General features: G+C 41.2%; 1 protein-coding gene across 1 annotated transcript in view; it reads right to left on the bottom strand.

The window, feature by feature from the left end:
* The window catches only part of LOC124775782 (esterase FE4-like), a 139,492-nt gene that overhangs the window by 55,409 nt on the left and 60,900 nt on the right, over positions 1–23,183 (bottom strand). Inside the window, exons 2-4 of the mRNA XM_047250612.1 lie at positions 19,811–19,948; positions 3,395–3,545; positions 2,296–2,481 (exon numbers count right to left, since the gene is read on the bottom strand). Of these exons, the coding sequence (XP_047106568.1) occupies positions 2,296–2,481; positions 3,395–3,545; positions 19,811–19,948 (475 nt within the window). The remainder of the gene's footprint in view (positions 1–2,295; positions 2,482–3,394; positions 3,546–19,810; positions 19,949–23,183) is intronic.

Raw genomic sequence — 23,183 nt, 5'->3', positions numbered from 1 at the left:
GAAGGGCCCGTATGCCTACATGGTAGCACTCTACTGGTCGACGTCAGAGCCAACGTCTTGCTAGATCAATAATTTCCACATTATCCACATACCACTTGGCGCAGAGTGCATGCTGCATTGGGCAAACAGATGGAAGTCGGAAGGTGCGAGATCTGGGTTGAACGGTGGATGAGAAAGAATTGTCCATTGTAGTTTTTTGAGCTTCTCTCTGGGGAGCTGACTTGTGTGAGGCCTCTCATTAACTTGGATAAGGATAAGTTCGTTTGCACCCACCGCTCACGTCAAATAAGTGTGTTCGCTCGTTCCAGCATCGCAGGAGTCACAGCTGTGTGCGACTGGCCAGCACATGGGAGATCAGACAGGTTCGCACAACCTTGTTTCAATGTCAGACGCCTCGCTCAGCGACTCACCATGCTTTTGTTCACTGCCAATTCCGCTACCTACCGAAACTTCACGAAAGCACAGTGGCTGAAGCGAGAATATTCCAAGATGTCCCACAACAAGTTCTGTATTTTTTCATCCTAAATTACTTATTGAATGCATTACTTATTGAACACCCCTGTATATAAGCACAGAAATTATAGTTTAGTTGTTTGCTGTCCTTGTTGTTGCAATTTTAACGATCAGCACTGAGTTAAGACTGAGTCAGCCGTCCATGGCCAATAAGGCACGCCGTTCTGGGATTATACACGATTTAAAAGCAGCACGATATCAATTGCTGTAGATGTAACTGGTTCTGCTTTATGTGTTCTTGCCAGCAATATTGTGTATAGTTCAACGTTGTGCACTGTGCCTGTACTGACTTTTACGATGAATGACCAGTAATTGAAGTAGCTATTGTTTACTAGTAAGGACTAAAAGCCCTTACAGTTTACTGCATATACCGCAGCAGCATGTGGTACTGAACTGATTATGCAAGACGAAGTGGATTCTGTCTGGTATAATGATTCAGCTCGTTTCATTACACCTTACAGTTTTTAAGACAACGGCATTTGCTGATTAACATGTTAAATCGATATACACAACACGTCTATAATGACATGGTACTTTCGGTACTATCATCATAGGTTTCCGTTCCAGTCGTGAATGATGCACAGAAAATCTGCTAACGCTAACACCTTGGCATGAGTTGCAGTACCTTGATCTTACCGTCATGATCATTTCGCGAGACATGTTGGATGAATCAGTTTGTAGCTCAGCTTTTTTGAAACTTTTCTCTCGGAAATATAAGTGTGATCCAGAATGCCTCTCCTTCACCTGTCGTTGATGTTGTTTTGCGCGTCCGCTCTTCCTAAACGAAACTGGGACTAAAGGCACTGATCCCTCTATCTCCTTTATCAGACGTTCTTTATAAAGGTCTCAAACTATCAAGCAATTTTAAATAATCGATCGAATGAGGGTTTCACTACAGCTGCTATGTGGCGTCACAGGCTCTCTCTATCACCACCACAACAACAAAAATATAGCTTGTGTGGTATAATGTATCGATACCAGTCCACGGGCGTTGCAGCTGGAAACGTAGTTGCAAGTTTTCGTAAGAAGCCGACAGCGATCGTGCAGGATCCAGCGGACACAATGGTGCATGCCTGCTGAGCCACGCCTTCAGTATTTCTTGACTTCGAGAGTCCCCTGCCGCGGCAATATAAGGCGGCCAGACGGAGCCACTGAGTCCCTTCTGTGCTTGGAGCCTCTTCGCTCCTTGATGCTACGCAGACGTCGCCTAGCCATGGCTCTAACACCATCGTTCAATCTGTAGTGCAGGGATCACCTCTGGTTGGCACTGAGAGCGGGACTCATTTCTTGCTGCATTATTTCTAATGAGTCTTCGTACACTTGGACAAATACATGTTAAATAAATCTTCTGTTTACTGTGTTAACCTGTTGGCTAATCGTCTCTGCTCCCGTCCAGCTTTCCTACAGCGACGGTTTCCACACCTCTCTTTAGCCCACCTCTCCTTACTGTGGCATACAAAGTCGTACACACCTCGGAAGTCAATTGTGCAAAGGAGTTCTGTACGACTCTTAAGCTCCAGGAGCTACAGTGCTTTACTACCGACGAAAATCATGCCTCACGGTCGCACCTATTGAAGGAAGAACGCAAAACGCGTTTTCTTACTGTGGTACCGAAATCTCGATTCGTAGCACATAGAGTAGTAAACAACCGTAGTTAACTGCTCCAGGAAAGATACTGTTGGTAGCCAAGTGGAACAGCGCGAAAAGTATGACTTAAGAACTTAGAGTCCAAACTCTGTGAAGGAGGTTAATAACGCATCTTAAAAGTTAATGCTAATTTACCTTTGCTAAGTGGAGATAGGACGTGGTAGTGAATGGAAGCTCCTCCTGCGCTTTGGCCTAAGATAGTCACTCTCTCTGGATCGCCGCCAAACGCCGCTATGTTCCTCTGCACCCACCTCAGAGCCTCCACTTGATCCTTGAGGCCCGTATTTCCAGGGACGACTTCATCTCCCGTGCTGAGGAAACCTATCCAGAGAATAAATAATTAATCCGTTTGCCGTCAACATAAGGTACCATATAGATCGTACATTTAATATTACCTGTTAACTGAACTCACTGAGATCTGGCATGAGGATAAAGTATTTAGAAGCTACGAGTCTTGTGACTTGTTTAAGATCCTATTTTCTTTCCTTATATCAGTATAGCCTTGTTGCTGCACCAAACATTTCCATTAATAACTAGCAGTGCCAAAAGATTATTTCCGATTGTCAGTATTAAATTCTGACCAAAATATTTTTTCTTTTTCGTGTCAGTATGAGTTGTATAAACTGAACGAAAAGCTACTTTGTCTTGTTTCACAAAATTTCATATCCGTAACAACCTAGTTTTGAGGTTGTAATCCCATTTTCAAGTACAGAACTGATTACAAAAATGGACCCAAGCAGAGACGAACACACATCAACTTCTTCAACCAATCGCCGCAAAACAAAAAACTACCCAAGTTATGTCTTTCCACTGTTAAACCCATATTGTAAAATCGTAAAATAAATTGTCTTCGTCAGTAACAAATAATAATGGAAATGTTTAGAGTTTTCCCCCATCATCGGCTGCCTTAAGCGAATCCTTTTGCTTATCTGGCGTAGCAAACTAACATCTCTTAGTTACTACAAAAGCATTCCTTCGGCTCGATATAAGATTTAGCAAAGTTTCCTTTCAGATCCTGCGGAACCACTGCCGGTGCACTTCTCTGTGAGAAAATTCGTTGGAAACAGAGGAAATACCAACATCAACAAATATCTAACGGAAATTGTAATCAGCTTAGGATAAAGAGGTACACTCACGAAGTGATAAAGAGAACTTCAACGAATCAAGAGAATGAAAAAATAAATCGTCTTCCTCAGAAACAAACAAGAAAGATGTAAAGACTCATGCATATTACCTAGCAATCCTAGGCGATAATTTATACTGACAAATACAACGTCGTTGTCCACGAAGGAGCGAGGCTCACTTATAGCACCGCTTCCGCCAGTGAAACATCCTCCGTGGATGTACACCACGACAGCTTTCAGTGCTTCGTTCTGCGATGGGCTCTGCGTAGGAATTGAGAATAATAGTGGAGAGAATGCAAAAATCTTAAATACGAGTAATAGTAACAATAACAGTACAAATATCTACTTGTAATTATTTCAAGATCCTGGTCTTGCTCAGCATGAAACTGCCAGGAAAGTATCACTGTAATGTGTTAACTAAAAGGAGTTATACTTCCACTGAGACTGCGCTTCTTTGAATAAAATGATTTTTCACGACTGCTGGGTAATTTCAGTTTATTGATCATACTAAAGCGTACATATACGTACGATCATGCGTTACTAGCCGATCATACATAAGAAACAGAAAATGACTAGACCTTTTTCCAAATAAAAAGTCCATCGAATTTAATGCACTCGTACATTACATAGCAGAAAATAACACCAAGCAACTGTACTCGTATTTATTGCCAAATTATTTGTACAGCAAAAATGCGTTATCCTACACTTATGTGAGCTTAGACTGTTGACGGCTAACCGTCGCATTGTGGACAGAGTCAACGTTTTTTACATTCTGTAGTCTGATGTTATTTATTTCGATCAAACAGGATCTACGGTGTATTTGGACCCTACCCCGACATTTTCTCATTGTTTTTAACTTCACGTACGATCCGTCAACAATTTACGTACGTTCATATTGGATGTGCACTTGAAAATGACCTTGACATTGACCAACAGTGTGAATGAATCATCTTATTTAAATAATAAACAGTTTCAGTGACTCATAAATTTTTAATCGATATCTGTTGGCTGTGAATCCCAGAATAGGGAAATATTTAATACTATTAATTAATTACTTAAAACACAAAGCCTTATTACTGGTGTAGACATACTATCGGGGAATACACGTTGAGATACAAGCAGTCCTCTTCGCCAAACAAAGACTGAGCGCAGGGAGATCCCAACTGGAGAGCATCTCGAACTCCTGTCCAAGCAGCTTTCCTCACGGGCGGCTGTGGAAAATAAATATTTCACTTCAGACAGCAGTCCAGGCGATGTCATACGTTTACCAAGTTAACACTGTGTACTGTTTAGCAACCTTTGCTGTATTTTAAATCTGAAGATGACTCAGTTGGGCCGAAACTGGGCATTTCTCTCTCTCTCTCTAAGACAGGGGCTTACGAAATGAAATATTAAGAGACATTTTAAAACGCAAGCAAATATTATTTTTTACATAAACTGACTTTTTTTAATGGACACCCAGTATTACTTCATACGCAATCAATAACAAGAGAAACGCAAAAAGTACGGCCTTGGTCGCATTGCCTTACATCAATTACATCCCGAGAAATTGCGAAGCGAAACTGACTATTGAAATGAACGAAACGCGACGCCATTGCGCATCCTGAGACGCAATCGCTCGTAATTCGATGTTATTCAGGAACTACGAAGGGACAGGCGCTGTGCTTATTGGTATTTACACTGCTGTTAAGTGGACTGGAAACAATGCAGATGTTCAAACACACACAATGAAAAATAAGGAAAGTGTTTATTCTGCGCATTCGTGCTTCATTGATCTTTACTACCGTATTAGAATAGACGTGATAGCAACGAAAAACAGAATTTCACTGGCCAGGGTAAACATAATTAATGGCTGATCATGGCTCTAATAGAGGGATAAATAGTAATTGTATGTAGTTGTGTTGTACGTAATTCTGTGACTGGACATCTGTACTGTTTCCAGTCCATTTAAAATCTGTGTAAATAGTAATAACTACAGTGATAGTTGCATTGTAGTACGTTAATCACATCGTGATCGCGAGAGAAGTGGGTTTCACGCGTTTCGTATATTCGAAGAGTCAACTTCAATTTGCAGTTTCTCGGGATGTAATTGACGTATTGCGATGCAAACAACGCCATTCTTTTTGTGATTTTTCCTGTTATTGATTGTGTAAGAGATAATACAGGGTTGTCTATTTTTTAAAAAATATTTGTTTGCATTTTAGAATGTGTCATAGTATTTAGTTTCATGAACCACTTCTTACATTCATACCAGTGAAAGTCAGTTTTCAATACCTATTGTTGTCCCAAAGATATGTGCACTGAAACCTTCAAGGGGACCTACCTGTTTATATATGAAGAATCTAAAGTACCCAAACACCCATACATTATGCGCAATTCAGCACTAGATGTCGCGAGAGGCCGACCCGCCGTTATAACATATGGCGACGAATAACTACGCTGCCAGCAGGGAACAGTAAGAGCAGAATGGGTCGGTGAGGAGAGGTCAGTGACTTCGACTAGTATTTGGGTCTCATGTGGGTAACAGATGCAGCAGGGATATTTCAACTCTTCTAAAGCTGCCTAAGCCGACTGTTGGTGACGTGGCGGTGAAACGTAAATGCGAAAGAACAACCACAGCGTAAGTGCGACGAGCCAGACCTCATGTACTAAAGGACAGCTGCCGTCGTGCAATGTTGAGGGCTATTACAAAAAATAGCATGAAATCAGCAGAAGGCTCCATACCTGACTGCTGGCAGTAATCCAGCTGGCACAGTTAAGAACACGGGGTACAATGGTCGAGCAGCCCCTCATTCTATGCGACACTTCAGGTGATGTAAAGAGTGACGCAACTGGACAGTGGATGACTGGAAGCGAGTGATTTTGAGTGAAGAATCAGTCTGTAGACAGAGGCAATCCGACGGTAAGGTCTGAATTTGGCGAATGCCTGAAGACCGTAGCCTGCCTTCCCTTGCGGTGCCAACAGGTATGCACGAAGAGGTGGTGTTATGGCACGGGACAAATTTCGTGGTTACGATGTGGTCCAATTATGGGCTTAAGGAAACGATAAATGTGGAAGTGTCTGAACATATTTCATCGCGTTGTGTAGTGCGTACAGGAAAGGAGCTCTTCGGAGACCATGACTCCTTGAAACAGCCTGACAATGCGCCCTGCCACAAAACAACATCCGTCAGACAGTTGTTTATGTACAGTGACACTCCTGAAATTGAATGGCCTGCTCAGAGTGTGGACCTGAATCAAATGGAACAAATCTAGGAAGCGCAGGAACTTCGACTTTGCTCCAGACCCCTAGCAGCCAACATCACTACTTCTTCTGCTTTCGGCTCTTTGGAAATAATGATCTGCCATTCCTCCAAAGACTCACAAACTCCGCATTGGAAGTTTCCCCATCATAATTCAAGCCATCACAAAGGCAAAGGGAGGACAAAGACCACATAACGGTCAATAATAAGAGTTTAGATACACGACAGTAAAGTGTCACTTTTATCTTCTGAGGACATAATATCGTATTCCTACGTTTCAATAATTGTGTCTGTGTTATCACACCCGTATGAAAACCAAATCACACTAATAAAGTACTCCAGATAACGTTAAAAAATTAAGCTACAGGTAAAGCAAATGACAGGCTTTGATTTGTCAGCAGAGCACTAAGGAACGTGTGGTTGTCTAATAATGTAACTGCTTGAAAAAAACACAGTTCATGACAGAGTATTGCTTTCATGTGTGGGATTTGTATCAAAACGGACTAACAGTTCATACAAGGAATGGTTTCATAAAACGTAAGCTTTCACGGCCAACGTTTTATTCAGTTTAAACTTCCAGGTTGAGAGGTCTTGGTGGTTCATCGATCACGGCCTCTCAGCCAGGAATTTTAACTCAAAAACAAAGGTTTGCTTTCCTCGCGAGGGAGTGTAACGCAAATGCTGTTAATATCCTACTTGCTAGCACTCGAAGAAAGACGTTGTACATCGCGTAAAATCAGACTTACAAAGTATGAAAAGATGTTTGCAGGATCGTATTTTGGACACATTTCACCCGCTCGTATCCCATAGAAACATTAACCATAAATAAGTGGGCCAAGGGCGAGTAGGACTCGCGCACTGAGGGCTCCGTACAAATTTAATTATGCGTATCCTCTGAGATGACGAAAGCCTCCTAATATCGTGTCGGCTCTCCAACTGCCCGGCACAGTGCAGCAACTCAACGTGGCATGAACTCGACAAGTAATTGGAAGTCCCCTCCAAAAATATTGAGCCATGCTGCTTCTATAGCCGTCCATTATTGCGAAAGTGTTACCGGTGAAGGATTTTGTGCACGAACCCGACCTCGATTACGTACCATAAGTGTTCGATGGGATTCACGTCCGGCGATCTTTGAGGCCAAATGATTGGCTCGAATTGTGCAGAATGTAGTTCAGAACATTGGAATGCAGAATTGTCATCCATAAAAATTCCATCGTTGTTTGGGAATGTGAAGTTCATAAATGGCTGCATATTGTCTCCAACCATCTCCAGTTAATTATCCGTACAGTTGGACCAGAGGATCCAGTCCATTCCACATAAACACAGCTCTCACAATTACGGGGTCACCACCAGCTTGCACAGTGCCTTCTTGAGAAATTTGGTCTATGGGTTCGCGGGATCTGTGCCACATTCTAAACCTATTATCAGCTCTTACCAGACGAAATCAGATCTCATCTGACTAGCCACGGTATTCCAGTGGTCTAGAGTCCAACTGATACGGTCATAAGCCCAAAAGAGGGGCTGCAGGCGATGTCGTGTTGTTAACAAAGGCACTCCCGTCGGTCGTCTGCTGCCATAGCCCACTAACGCCAGATTTCGCCGCAGTGTCCAGACAGATACGTTCTTCGTACGTCCTTCATTGATATCAGCATTTATTTCGGACAGTGTTGTTTGTCTGCTAACACTGTCAATTATACGAATACACCGCTGCTCTCGGAGGTTAAGTGAAGCCTGTCGGCCACTGCATTACTCGTGGTGAGAGGTAATGCCTGAAATTTGTTCTCGGTACACTCTTGACACTGTAAATCCCAGAATACTGAATTCGCTAACGATTTTCGAAACGGAATGTCCCATGCGTCTAGCTCAACTACCAGTCCGTGTTCAGAGTCTGTTAACACCTTTAATGTGAAAAGGTTTCCGACGTGATTATGGCCGCAGTAATTACCTGAGTACAAATTACAGCTCCGCCAATGCACCACCCTTTAAATCCTGCGTACGCGATACTGTCACCATGTGCATGAGTATACAGAGGGGTCCAAAAAAGTGTATCCACTGTTTAAAAGTCCATAACTGGCAAACTAATTGACGGAGTTGTCTCACCTTTGGTAGTGTAATACTTTGTAGCTCCGGCAATCGCCACACAAGCGTTGTATTACGTTGTTTTGTTTTGTCAGATGACAGTCGCCAGACAGTCAGTCTTTTGTTATTAGTTGCACCTATTTACTCGAGTAAACATGGCTGACGCAAGGCTTACATTCGATGAAAGGAAGTCAGTTTTGAAGTGGTATTTTGAGTACGAAAACATTAATGAGGTTCAACGGAAATGGAGAAATGAGTATCAAACAGAGCCACCGGCACGTTTAGCGATTCGTTGCATTCGAGACACATTTGAAGCCGAAGGATGTGTTAAAAATGTACACAAACAACGATCTATACTACCTGTAACAGTAATAAGTCCAGCTAACTCCCGTCGTGTGTTACAAAAATTCACTCGCTCACCACAGAAGTCTGTGAGACAGTGTGCCCGTGAAACTGGAGTGAGTCGCTCAAGTGTTTGGCGAATTTTGAAGACTGCAAATTGGAAGTTCTACATCCCACGAATGCTACACGCAGTGAACGAGGACGACCCAGATCGTAGAATGGAGTACTGCGAGTGGTTTACTAACATGGTGCGCAACGATGAAGAGTTTCCAGAGATGATTGTGTGGTCTGATGAGGTACAGTTCAAACTCAATGGTACAGTAAATCGTCACAATTGCATTTACTGGGCCGCCGAAAAACCGATGGTCCATGTAGACAAAGCCTTCAATTTGCCAGGAGTAAATGTGTGGTGTGGGTTGTCTTACCGGGGCTTGATTTGGCCATTCTTCTTTGAAGGCACAGTTGCCGGTGAGGTGTACCTTCAGAAGCTTCAGACGTCCATTTTACCTGCCATCCGAGACTTGTATGGAGACGGAAGAGTTTACTTTCAACAAGATGGTGCCTCAGACAACTATCAAAATCGTGTTACAGCGTATCTCGACGAAAATCTACCAGGAAGATGGATAGGCCGTAGAGGTGCTGTGGAGTATCCACCACGTTTCCCAGACCTAACTCCTCTGGACTTTTACCTGTGGGGAACACTAAAGGACGTCGCTCATCGACATTAGCCACGCACATTGGATGAACTTCGAGAATCCATCGTACATTCATGTGCAAATATCCAACTGAACACGTTCCAGTCAGTAGTTCGTGCTGCAGTTCGGTGGCATAGTTTGTGTGTGGATGCTAATGGTGACCATTTCGAACACCTACGATGATATTTTTTAAGTTGGACTTTAAGCTACACTTTCACCAAAAATGAGACAGCTCCGTCAATTATTTTGCAAGTTATGGATTTTTAAATAGTGGATATATTTTTTTGGACCCCTCTGTATATCGCTAACCCATGAATTTTTGCATATAATGTATATAGTTCATCCATCCTGGGAATTGAGAATTTCAACTATTTTTTTCTATTATTGATACCGATGCTGGCATGATATTTGTCACAGGAATTCCAAAAACGTATAGAGATCTCTACAATATTCCCCCAGAGTACGGCGAAAGCAAGAAAGGGATTCAGTCTATGTAGGGAGAGAAATTTAATAAAACATTTTTATTTACTTACTAAAACGTGATTAAAATTTACGTTTTATGTTCGGATGCATTAATATTCTTCTGTTATGCTTTAGACGTTTGATGAATGCAGGGTATGTTCAATGGCAAAAGCTATTTTTGTGTAATGTACTTACAGTTTAACAAGTTTCAGGTATTTTACATCATTTCTACCGTGAAGCCTTGCTAAATGCCGAATTTTATGATTCTAGATCGATGGGAGATAACCTATGGGATTCGATGAGTGAGTCTGTATCAGAATATGACACACAAATGGTCGTATGTTTTAAGTGAAGTGAATTGAAGCTTAAAATTTTTACACCGCCAAGCGACTACATTCCTTAACATGTGACATCAAGTAGAAACTGTCCGCCCCCGGTAGCTGAGAGGTCAGCGCGACAGAATGTCAATGCTAACAGCCCATGTTCGATTCCCCGCTAGGTCGGAGATTTTCTCCGCTCATTGACTGGGTGTTGTGTTATCCTAATGATCATCATTTCATCCCAATCGACCCGCAAGTCAGCAAAGTGGCGTCAAATCGAAAGACTTGCACCCGGCGAACTAGAAACTTGACACGTCCACCTGTTCGTGAGAAGAAGAGCTCTTAACAGTCAGACAGACAGACAGACTGACAACAAAGAGATCCTATAAGAGTTCCGTTTTCACTGACTGAGGCACTTAACATCAACAACATGACGCACAGTGGCAAATAAGTATCATCCTTTCCACAAACAGTTAATAGGGCCCACAAAACTGCGATATATATTTTGAAAAAGCAACTTATCGGCTACACAGGGTACACCGGGGATAGGCGGCCATACGGGAGAGGTAGTCAACCTCTGTAGTTCTACCACGAGCCGCTGTACAACGCTGACGGTCAAGTGATAGTTACACTACTGGCCATTATAATTGCTACACCACCAAGATGACGTGCTACAGACGCGAAATTTAACCGTCAGGAAGAATATGCTGTGATATGCAAATGATTAGCTTTTCAGAGCATTCACACAAGGTTGGTACCGGTGGCGACACCTACAACGTGCTGACATGAGGAACGTTTACAACCGATTTCTCAAACACAGACAGCAGGTGACCGGCGTTGCCTGATGAAACATTGTTGTGATGCCTCGTGTAAGGAGGAGAAATGCGTACCATCACGTTTCCGACTTTGATAAAGGTCGGACTGTAGCCTATCGCGTTTGCGGTTTATCGTATAGCGATATCGCTGCTCGCGTTGATCGAGATCCAATAACTGTTAGCAGAATATGGAATCGGTGGGTTCAGGAGGGTAATACGGAACGCCGTGCTCGATCCCAACGGCCTCGTATCATTAGCAGTCGAGATGACAGGCATCTTATCCGCATGGCTGTAACGGATCGTGCAGCCACGTTTCGATCCCTGAGTCAATAGATGGGGACGTTTGCAAGACAACAACAATCTATACGAACAGTTCGACGACGTTTACAGCAGAATGGACTATCAGCTCGGAGACCATGGCTGCGGTTACCCTTGACGCTGCATCACAGACAGGAGCGCCTGCGATGGTGTACTCAACGACGAACCTGGGTGCACGAATGGCAAAACGTCATTTTTTCTGATGAATCTAGGTTCTGTTTACAGCATCATGATGGTCGCATCCGTGTTTGGCGACATCGCGGTGAACGTACATTGGAAGCATGTATTCGTCATCGCCATACTAGCGTATAACCCGGCGTGATGGTATGGGGTGCCATTGGTTACACGTCTCGGTCACCTCTTGTTCCCATTGACGGCACTTTGAACAGCGGACGTTACATTTCAGATGTGTTACGACCCCCGTGGCTCTACCCTTCTTTCGATCCCTGTGGAACCCTACATTTCAGCAGGATAATGCACGAGCGCATGTTGCAGGTCTTGTACGCACCTTTCTGGATACACAAAATGTTCGACTGCTGCCCTGGGCAGCACATTCTCCAGATCTCTCACCAATTGAAAACTTCTGGTCAATGGTGGCTGAGCAACTGGCTTGTCACAATACGCCAGTCACTACTCTTGATGAACTGTGGTATCGTGTTGAAGCTGCGTGGGCAGCTGTACCTGTACACACCATCCAAGCTCTGTTTGACTCGATGACCAGGCGTATTAAGGCCGTTCTTACGGCCAGAGGTGGTTGTTCTGGGTACTGAGTTCTCAGGATCTATGCACCCAAACTGCGTGAAAATGTAATAACAGGCCAGTTCTAGAGTAGTATATTTGTCCAATGAATACCCGTTTATCGTCTGCATTTCTTCTTGGTGTAGCAATTTTAATGGCCAGTAGTGGAGTTAGTAACGTGAGTGATTGCTGCTGCTCTAAATGACTGTTTATTTCAACTAAAGGTAAGTAATTTCCATGATGTTAGTCTTCAGTATACCATGAAATTATGTAGTATGTCATAACCTTTCAATTTAAACATAACTTATGTTGTGAGTAGCGACGAAAAATTTTGTTTTGAAGTTGTTTGGCTCTAACTGCGTACCGGTACATAGATTTTGTTTCAGTTTGCGTCCACCATGTTTGATGACGCGCTATGACCGTCTCTCCCATGTGATCGGGATAGATGGCCATACCGTAAACATGTTATATATTAAATTTTGATGCCATCGTTATTTTTTTACAGCTGCCAAATAAGTATCTCCAAAGGCTGGCTTTTCTACGGGATCATGGAAGTAAGAAGACTTTAAAAATGCCATTGACGAATAAACAGCGATGGTTATTCTGTGAGAAAAGCTTCCATGGAGTCTAATATCTCCAGGAAAACACTCGCAAGAAAATTAATTTCGTCTGTTATTCCAAAATTTCAATGGCTCTTGGTTCTTGTTTGGATTCAGTTAATGAGTCACGACATGTCCATCACATAAAATAAATGCAGACCCATGGGTTTCCCTTAACAAGGGACTGTGTACGGAGTCTACCTTACGATTTTGCTGCGCAACGTGGCCTAAAACATGAATCTAATAACGAAAAAGGTAAAGCAGATTCAGACTGTCTACAACTGTTCTTACCTCGACATCCAGATCTAAGTGTGCGAAAATCTGAAGCCGTATATATGGCCAGAGTCAAGGACATGAATCGTGATGAAGTCAAGGAATATTTCAACTTACTTTCAACAGTAACGGGACAAAATTGTTTGCTCAAAAAGCCAGGAAGTATATTTAACATGGATAAGACAGACCTTTAGTTAAAAAGCCGACCAGGTGCTGTTGTAGATGGAAAGGCGTGAGAAACAGCTCCTGTAATTACTTCGCCAGAAAAAGGAGACACTATTACAGTACCTGCTTGCTGCAATGCTAGAAGAGCAACGTCATCTCTACGAGGACCTTCTACAATATCAGACAACATGCCTATTCGACCTGTATTTCAAATGAAACAAACCAAGACACTCCCACAAAAATTCTGAACGCTATTTCACCTTCGTCTGCTAGACCATAAACTCAAACATACGTAGAGTGAAACTTGATGGTAAAGGGAAAAGGACTAGACTTGTTGGGAAAAAAGGCTTGCGTCGGCAATGTTACTGGTACTTCAGAAAGTTCAGACTCAACAGATGACTTTTACTACAAGGGAGAGTCAAGTGACGAACTTTTTTAAATAGAGGACGAGTGATTTGGATATGGGGAAGATTCCTCAAAAACAGATAGAGCCTGTGATTGGATTCAGAGTGTCAGGTGTAAGCGTTGGTTGCATGAATCCTGCACATCGTATATTGATGGTTGCTATCGATGTATTCTTTCTTCTTTCGTTTCACCCTCTTTGGGGTACGCTGGATCAATCATTTCTTTGTGCGTTGTTCTTTTCCTCGGGCCCATTATTTCTTCATTCTTTCTGATCTTCTTCTCCTCTCTTCTTCCGAGATGAAGGGTTTCGACTTTTGTGTGGATTTGTCTTGGAACCTTATGTTTTCATCTTTAGTAATTAATTTAGCAGTTCGATCAATAAGTGAATTTTCTGAAATCTTTAATTCCACTAGGTCTTTCTCAGTTTCTTTAAACCAGTTGGGCTTCGTTTTTCGGTTACGGAAGAAGTCAAAGATTTGTTTAGTTAATCTGTTGGAATTCATTCTGAGAAGATGACCATAAAAATTTATTCTCCTTTTTCGCATAGAATCTGAAAGTTTTTCAGTTTGCTTGTAGAGAGTTTCATTTTTGATGTATATAATCTTATTGGCTTGAAATTTTGGCCCAACGATTTTTCTTAAAATTTTTCTTTCCTTTAGGTCAAGTTTCTCCATTTGGCCTTTGAAATTCATGTTAAGTGTTTCTGCAGCATACAGTGCTTCTGGCTTAATCATTGTCTTGTAATGTGTAATTTTGGACCCCCATGAAAGGGATTTTTTGTTGTATGTATTTTTTGTTAGTTGGAAGGCCAATTCAAATTTATTTTTTCTGGATTCCATTGCTTTGCTTTCCCCAGCATTCCAACTAATCCATTCTCCGAGATATTTGAATTCTTTTACTATTTCAATCTTCTGTTCTTGAACTTTGAGGTATTTACATGAGTGCTTGATGTTTGTCAATATCTTAGTTTTTTCAAAGGAGATGTGAAGACCAATTTTAGCTGCATGTTTCTTTAGTTCAAGGATTTTCTCCCGCGCTTCTTCCATTGTTTCAGCAAACAGGGCCATATCATCTGCAAAAGCAATGCAATTTACTTTAAGGTTCTTCTTTTTGCAACCCAGTCTTATACCACTCTTTATATTTGTGTTCCATTCTCTGACTACTTTCTCAAGCGCACAATTGAACAGCAACGGTGAGAGCCCATCGCCCTGTCGCACTCCCGTTTTTATTTCAAAGGGTTCCGATAGTTCGCCCATAAATTTAACTTTCGAAAATGTATTTGTAAGGCTCGCTTTTATAACATTAGTTGTTTCCTTATCCAAACTCATTTCTTCCAGGACTGATAACAGAGATTCTCTACCAATCGAATCATATGCTTTTTCGAAATCAATGAAGGAGATTACGTATGTCTTTGCCCTTGATTTTTGGTATTCCATAATGTTTTTGAGGTTTAGTATTTGTTCCGAACATGATCTACCCTTTCTAAAACCTCCTGGTATTCCCCGATTTGCGGATCCAATTGCGGCTCTGCCCTGTTCAAAAGGACTTTAGAAAGATTCTTGTAAGTTATACCCAGCAGTGATATTCCTCTGTAATTGTTGGGGTCTGTCTTCAAACCTTTCTTGTGGATAGGGTGGATGAGAGCTGTTCTCCATTCTGCGGGGATCTCTTCCTCTTTCCAGATTTGATCGAAAGCACAGTTTAGGGATGTAACTGCATTTTTGTCAGCCTTTTTCCATAGTTCGCCCACTATTTGATTTTCTCCGGACGCCTTGTTGTTTTTAAGTTCTGAAATGACCTTCTGTAGTTCTTCAGTCGTCGGTGGTTCTGAATCCGGCTTCTCACGGTTGTTTGGGATGGATCCAAATTTTTCAAGGATGGGTTCACAATTCAAGAGTTTCTCAAAGTAGCCTGCTAATATTTGGCAGTTTTCCGTGTTGTTGTGAGCTATGGTCCAGTTTACATCTCGAAATTGGAGGGTGGGTGCTTTGTATCTTGATGACCTTTGTTTGAAAGTTCTGTAAAAGCTTCTTGTGTTGTTTTTAGCAAATACTTCATCAATTTGGAGGAGAGTTTTGTTTTCATGTGTCTCCTTAATCCTTTTTATATTTTTATCTACCAGTTTCCTAACTGTAATGAAATTCAGTCTACTTTCTTCTGTTTTCTGTGATTGCCAATTTTGCCATGCCTGTTTTCTTGTTTCAATGAGGGCATCACATTCCAGCGACCACCAGGCATGTTTTTTACTTTTTTTTGTTAGGTGCTATCCGTTCAGCTGTAGTAATGAGGTTTTCCTTGATATCCCCCCAGCTTTGTGTCTGAATGGTTTCTGTTGCTTTTGTGAATTCATCTGATTTTAATATCTTTTCTGTGCTATACTTCCGACCATTAATTTGTTTCATGCTGCGTTTCCTGTTTGGGATGTCTTTGAACTTAATTTTAGAAAGGTAGTGGTCTGAATCCAAGTTTGCACCCCTGAGTACCCTAACATTCATGATTTATTTGCTAGAAATCTACTTGATTGCCACATGATCAAGCTGAAATTCTCCAAGGCTAGGATTTGGGGACACCCATGTCTTTTGTCTTCGTGGTAGTTTCTTGAAAGCTGTGGATTTAAGAATTAAATTATGTGCTTGGTAAAGTTCTATTAGTCTCACACCATTTCTGTTTGTTCTCTTGTGTGCAGTATAGTTTCCAACAATTTTCTTATATCTTTTTTTCTTTACCAATCTGTGCATTAAAATGTCCAAGAAGAATGATGATGTTTTTATCTGGAATTTTCTGAATAATGTCATCTAGATGATTCCAAAAGGCCTCCACTTTTTCTTTGTTTTTCCTGTTATCCTCGTTTATAGGGGCATGTGCATTGATAATTGTGTAGATTTTGTTTGTGCTTGTGAATGTAAGACTTGAGATTCTTTCTGATTGGGAATCAAAGCCAACTATTGAGTTCAAGATTTGTTTGTTGATTATAAAGGCTGTTCCAAGATGTGGTACACTTTTCATTACTCTCGGTCCCACTTTCCCTTTGTATATCCTAAAACCTTCGGAATCGAAAGTATCTGTATCCATATATCGTGTTTCTTGAATGGCTGTTATGAGTACGTTGTGGTTCTTTAGCGTATCTGTTAGATGTTTTAGTTTTCCGGTTTTCAACAATGAGTTTGCATTGAAAGTTGCTAGGTACGTTGATTGCCTATGTTGAAATTTGGATGAGATTCCAAGACACTCCGACTTGTCTTTGTGCAATGTTGCACACACCCCAGAATCCGAATGTCTGCTGACGTACTGGCGTACAGTAGATCGTCCACCTGGGGTAAAATAGTTTACATCACACACTTCCATGATTGATGAAAGTTATTTTGGGTGTGGTCCATAGGCCACAAAATATACAACCAAGATTGTGAGTCCTGGAGGTAGTTCTTCCGCTCTCTCCGCCGTTGGGAATCTGAACTTCCTCTTCCGCCTTCGAGACCGTTGACCAGGTTTCACGTAGTAACCCTAGGCAGGGGCCCTTACAGGGTGCTACCATCAGGAGCCAGATGGGCCCAGGTTTTTTTAACGAGGTGTTACTCCTCCCCCTCCTCCTTCCTCATCACTTGCGAAATGAGGCCCCAGACTTGTGACCGGCAGTGGTGGAGGTCTATCGATGTATTAATGCAGTTTTAAAAACATAAATCAATCTAAGCCAATACAAGTAAGCATTCATTTCATAAATTAAGTTGAGTTCTAGATTTAACTAACTGCATAATTGAGATGATTTCTCATTATTTTCAATATAAAACTATTATGTTCCAACTAGTTAATAAAAATATTAAAAAGTTCAAGAACTGTAAAATGCTTTATACAATTGATACGTCTCTTTAAGTTAGAATTCATCTGCAGTTAAAAGCCTTATAAAATATTTTTAACATCAAGAGATTCAACGAAACGCGTTTAAAGTGTTAGAAACTTTCAAAATTTTTTCTTTCATTTTAAAGTGGTTTTTTTTTTCTGTGGCCATCCATCCCTTACATGTCTGGCCACCTGACCCTGATTTTCGGGTAAGATGACCAAGTGTTACACATTTTTTGAAAGAATTTTAGTTATATGAAATTCGGTATATTTTTGAAAAGAAAGTCGTCTTTTCTTTTTATGGACTAAAAAAGCAACATGCAAAAAGTTTCAGGTTGTTCTTCTATATTAGGTTTTGAAACTGACTATTGAAAAAATCATAGCCATCCGTCCCGGATTTATCCCACTATTGTACATGTAAACCTGGGAAGTATTTCAACTTAAATACTAATTGTGCTGCTTTCAGTTCCGTACGTTGAGTTGTTTTTCATAATGTATGCAGATTCATCTTGTTATAAAAAGCCTGAGTGCTATTTCCTACGTACTGCTGGTTCGTTTTAGTCTGCATGATGAGTCACTGTACAGTGTAAACATAGTTATTCTGTTTCAACAGATTGTACGTATTAAGCCACTCACGCCTTTAAACCACTGTTAAAAAGTATTAACTGCGTTGCAACATGCTACGTAAGGATACCAGTTTTCGTAGAATAGCGGTAGGAAGCGGTGGAAGTGGGTGAGTGAAGTATTTGGGAAAGGCACGGTGCAAGGGAGCGGAGGGTTGGTGGAGAGTTTGTGGTAGTGAGGTTAAAGGCGAGATGAGATGTAGGTATAGTGAGGAACTAATCCCGTTGAATAAAAATCAAAACGATATTTTTCCACGGTCTCAATATTTTTTCGACAGCGCTGACAAACTATAACAGTGCGCTGGTTTGCAATAATGATTTTCGTTTGCAGTGGGCGCTCTATCGTACGCACTGAACAGAGCATCAGTTCACGATCATGGTCTTGAAGGTGAGTCCCAGTTATGTTTAGAAAGTAGTCGTAAACATTCCTTTGGTGTGAAGCCACAAAAACCTTCAGCAATCGGCTCTTGAAAGAAAAGGCTTTGGATGTGTGTGTGTGTTGGGGTGATGGTGGTAGTTGGCGGGGGGTTTGTTCCATGAGGCTAGAGACACGACTGTCTTACTCCTGAAGACTGTTCATATTTAGACTCGTTGAGAAACGCACAGAGTGATTATAATCAAACTTTCGCTACCCGAGTCCGTGTAAACAGAAAACCACTTACAGTATGAGTACCCAACATTACAGGAGTGATGTTCAGACCGTACTCCGTCGGGTTTGCGTTGTTATAGGCGTAGCGTTATGATTTGCCGTTAGGTTTCGATACTGGTACGGCGACGTAGGGTTGAAACACAAGCATCAGAGCATTTCACGACATGAAATTTCATTTCATTTCATTTACAGTTCCAGACAGTCGACATGGGTCCGGACAAAGTGCGAGGACTCTACCCGTCAGTCAGTCCACAAGCTGTGTCACGACAGCTGAATGTTCCACCATCCACAGTTAGAAAAATACTACTAACAGTTCTGAAATAAAATCTATAGTACGGTTCTAGGTTTCGTTGATGCAGATTGTCATCACAATGAGCAAAGTTTGTACCTAGGGCGTAAATATAGTCCACAATGAACAAATGTTACTGTCTTACGTGGAAATTGAAATGTTTTTCCTTCAATGGTGAATTCGTTATTTCTCTTCTGCGCATCTTCACAAACGTTTCCACAAAGCTTCATTGTCTTACGATCACGCGTTGTTCACGGGGATCCTCTGCAGTAGAGAGAGCTTAATTACAACCACCAAGTACATGTGCTGTACTTCCGTGATTATTCTGTCGTTATACAAGATATGCGAACATTTAAGTAAACTCTGGTTCATATGCAGGCACGGATGTTTAAAAATCGCCAGCTCGATGTCCGTACATCCTCACGTCCTCCTTTAGATTCTCCGGGTAACACCAGTGCGACATTAATTGTTTCCTTGTCTACTGTTTTACTCCCTCTATCTACTTCTCATCAAAAAACGAATATGTTAGAAGTAACCATAGTTTCCAATCAGAATAAATCTCTGAGAAAATCACAGTGTCATTCGTGTTCCGTTCTTTCTTTTATTTTTTCTGGTAACAAGCATTATCGCTAAGCAACGGGAAGAGAGCATAATACGCATTATAGATGAGTGACTTGCCTGGAATCTGAGGTCACCAACTGGAGACTCTGCATAGGGGATGCCTTTGAAACTGTACATCGTATTATTGGTGTACGTTGCTTCGATTTGACCTCTCAGATCTCCTTCTTGTGTACTGACTGTCACATATTCCTGTGCCTGTAAGAAACGTGTTAGACATTTCATTCATTAGAGTTTAAAATTTACGAAAAAGAAATTATATATTACATCTATAAATCTAAATGCAATATATAGATGAAAGACATAAATTCAGCATATCAGTTTGCTCGACTAAAAAAATTTTATGACAGAAACTTTATTCCATAGCTTAGTGTAGATGTTTTACAAGTCTACAGAGATTGGCATTCTTAGATAGAAACGGACGTAAACCACTCAGTGAATACAAATTAAATGTACGTTCCTTCTGTATAGTTACCTACATTATGCATACAATTGAGGTATAATATACTGTTTATGTCTGGTTTATTTATAAAGACTCGTTCTAATGCTACAGAATGCAAACATAATACCTAATAATTATATGCAACTTTCGAACGTTCTTTCTTTCTGGGAGAAAATACAGAATGTGGCTCTCTTTCGCAACTACGCATTTCTGTGTCTGCATCGGGTGTCCACTACGGAATATGCAAACTGACCCAAGTGTCTGCGTCTGGGAACAAGTATTCACCTCTTTCTTCCAGAACGTGATGACATGTATTACCCAGTCGAGAAGTTCAGTTCGAGTACACTCAAACCTTCAAAATGTATTTTGACAATTTACCTCGCCCTGAGTTTTTCAAGTAAAAAGTGCATTTGCTGTAACCTACAGAGGTTTTATCTGGATAGATAGACTGAGCTTTGAGGGTTTATAGATGGAGATGACTTAAATCACACTCCACCACAAATAAAATAGGGGGTATGTATCTAAGTTTTTAATTCACTTGCATCGGTGCTGTTGACATTTTCGTGATACAGACTTACGCACCGGTCCTTTGTCTGACTTTTTTTCAAGATGATATTAAATATGTCTTATAGAGCAAGGAGTTTGGGTCTTATAATTCCCACTGAATGAGATGCGGCAGTAGTAACGCACGGGAATCGCCTTGAGGAGGAGGACGGTTCATATCCCTGTCGAGGCAATCCAAATTTGGGTTTCTCGTGGCTTCCTGATTCGCATTAGGCAAAAGTCAGGATGGCTCCGCCGATAAGAACACAGCAGGATTCCGAACTCATCCTTCCCCATTCCTACAACGTTGTCCTACTCTAATGACCTCGTCATCGACGGGACGTGAAACCCTCTAGTATTCACCAAGAGATAACTCGCGTCAAACACTTAAACTCAGTTGTTTGTGTATTACATTTTCTCTCGCAGAGTGCCAAGTCTGGGAGAAAATGTAATAACCTTAAATAACTCATGCAAATGTAATCTGTTTATTGAGAATTCTTGAAAATCTACGCAGCCAAAATGTAGAACGAGAGACAATTTGCCTTCGCACTCTCTCTCAGTTAATAAGATTTTTTTTCGAATGAATAGGTCTTCTTTTCAACAGGTTAATGAAATCATACTGCCTCACTCATGAAATGCAGTAGGGTTCCTAATCCGACAATATCGACGCTTTCTACAAACGACTAACAGGCATTCATTTTTTGGGTTCTTCATCTATTGTAAGAAATAAACTCATTTCACATATTTTGCAGTGACTGGCGTGGTAACTATAACACTTAATTCTTCGGCTCATAAATGTGCTTATTAAATATCATTAATGGGTAATATGGAAAGTTTGTCAAGGATATGGTTTTATTTTAAGAATCTGTGCTGGCAATCACTTGAGAAGCTTTACAGAAACCACGAAAAAACACCAATTGGCGTGCGAATGCTGGGATTTGATCACTATTTCTCCAGAACGCCTCAACCAAAGCAACACGATCTTCGGTGCTAAAGGGTAATAGGGCTACTATAGTCTATTGATGTTTGTTTGCGTTTAAATGGAATTCTGCAGCAGCCCTCTTTCTAACCAAAATGGAGACGTCGCATTTTTCTGTAATGTTCACCAGCTACTCCACGTGTTTCTTACATTATTCCAGTATGTGTTGCTGAGTGTTTCAACTGAAAAGTAGCTGGTACGAATTTCGTGGTGGAAGAAATTTCGATTGTCACACTGAACTGTCAGCAAGAGAAACGGCAAAAATAGAGGGAGCCTGTTAATTTGCGTCAGCTTCTTCATTCAGCTTAATGTAGCATTTGCCTCTTTAGATATCATATATTATCTTTAAATTTCTTTTATTGCAACTATCGTCTTTCAGAACTGATATCCCTTCTAAAATGGCTCTGAGCACTATGGGACTTAACATCTGAGGTCGTCAGTCCCCTGGAACTTAGAACTATTTAAGCCTAACCAAGCTAAGGACGTCACACACATCCATGCCCGAGCCAGGATTCGAACCTGCGACCGTAGCGGTCACGAGGTTCCAGACTGAAGCTATCCCTTCTAAAGTTATCCACTTTCTGCAAATACAATTTCCTAGTGAAACAGCAAACGCAGTACCAGATTCCACTTAGTTTGCACTACAGTTTGTGTCCTCTATAAAAATAGTAAAACTAGGAGAATTACAGAAATGACAGTACTCTGTGAAGCAAGGAAACTTACTTTTATGAAGCATGGTGAAAGGCAAGAATGCAGTATTACGCTGACAAATACCAATGTGAGGCAGTTCATGGTGCTTCTGAGATGGTCGCGTTTCAGTTTAGTTATAACTATCTGTTCTTATATACCACTTATCTACACAGGATACTCAACCTTATCGAGGAACTCGTGATTGCGACATACATCACTTAATGTAGTATCTCCGGTGTGACTCACACGATACGAGTGTGTGCCCTACGACTGCGACCTGTCTGTGACTGACTAATTGTCGTTCAGTTACCAGATCATTGTGTAAAGTTCTGCTAGCCCCAAATATTAAGAATAACGATGATGGGTAAATAAACTGTCGATTACTCTGACCTATCTGTGACTGCTCGATATTTGGCATATATGGTGTAATTTTTTTCGCTCTCCAGCTTTCAACTTCCGGGTGTCTTGGAAGTACACGAACTGTGGGAAACAGTAAAAGCGTGGTTGCTCGTTGGTTTCTGAAAACGGCGACATATTCTGTAATGTTAGTGTGGGTTGTGGGTCACGCCATAATGTAAAATATTCAGTCAAAACGTTCTGGTCGCTATTACAAGGGGTCTGCATTAGTATGAGAAATACAGTTAGGACAATGCAAATAATTCTCTCAGACGTTTCGTCTTCACGCCTGCCCCCGTTAGTTCCATAACGGAACGTAAATGAAGTTTCTTATAAAATAGTATGTCTAGGCTGATGTTATAGATTGACAGTGATTTAGGAGT

Source organism: Schistocerca piceifrons, chromosome 2, assembly GCF_021461385.2.
Source record: "Schistocerca piceifrons isolate TAMUIC-IGC-003096 chromosome 2, iqSchPice1.1, whole genome shotgun sequence".
Classification (NCBI taxonomy): Eukaryota; Metazoa; Arthropoda; class Insecta; order Orthoptera; family Acrididae; genus Schistocerca; species Schistocerca piceifrons.
The sequence above is the reverse complement of the archived record's forward strand: the minus strand, read 5'-3'. Positions and strand labels throughout refer to the sequence as shown.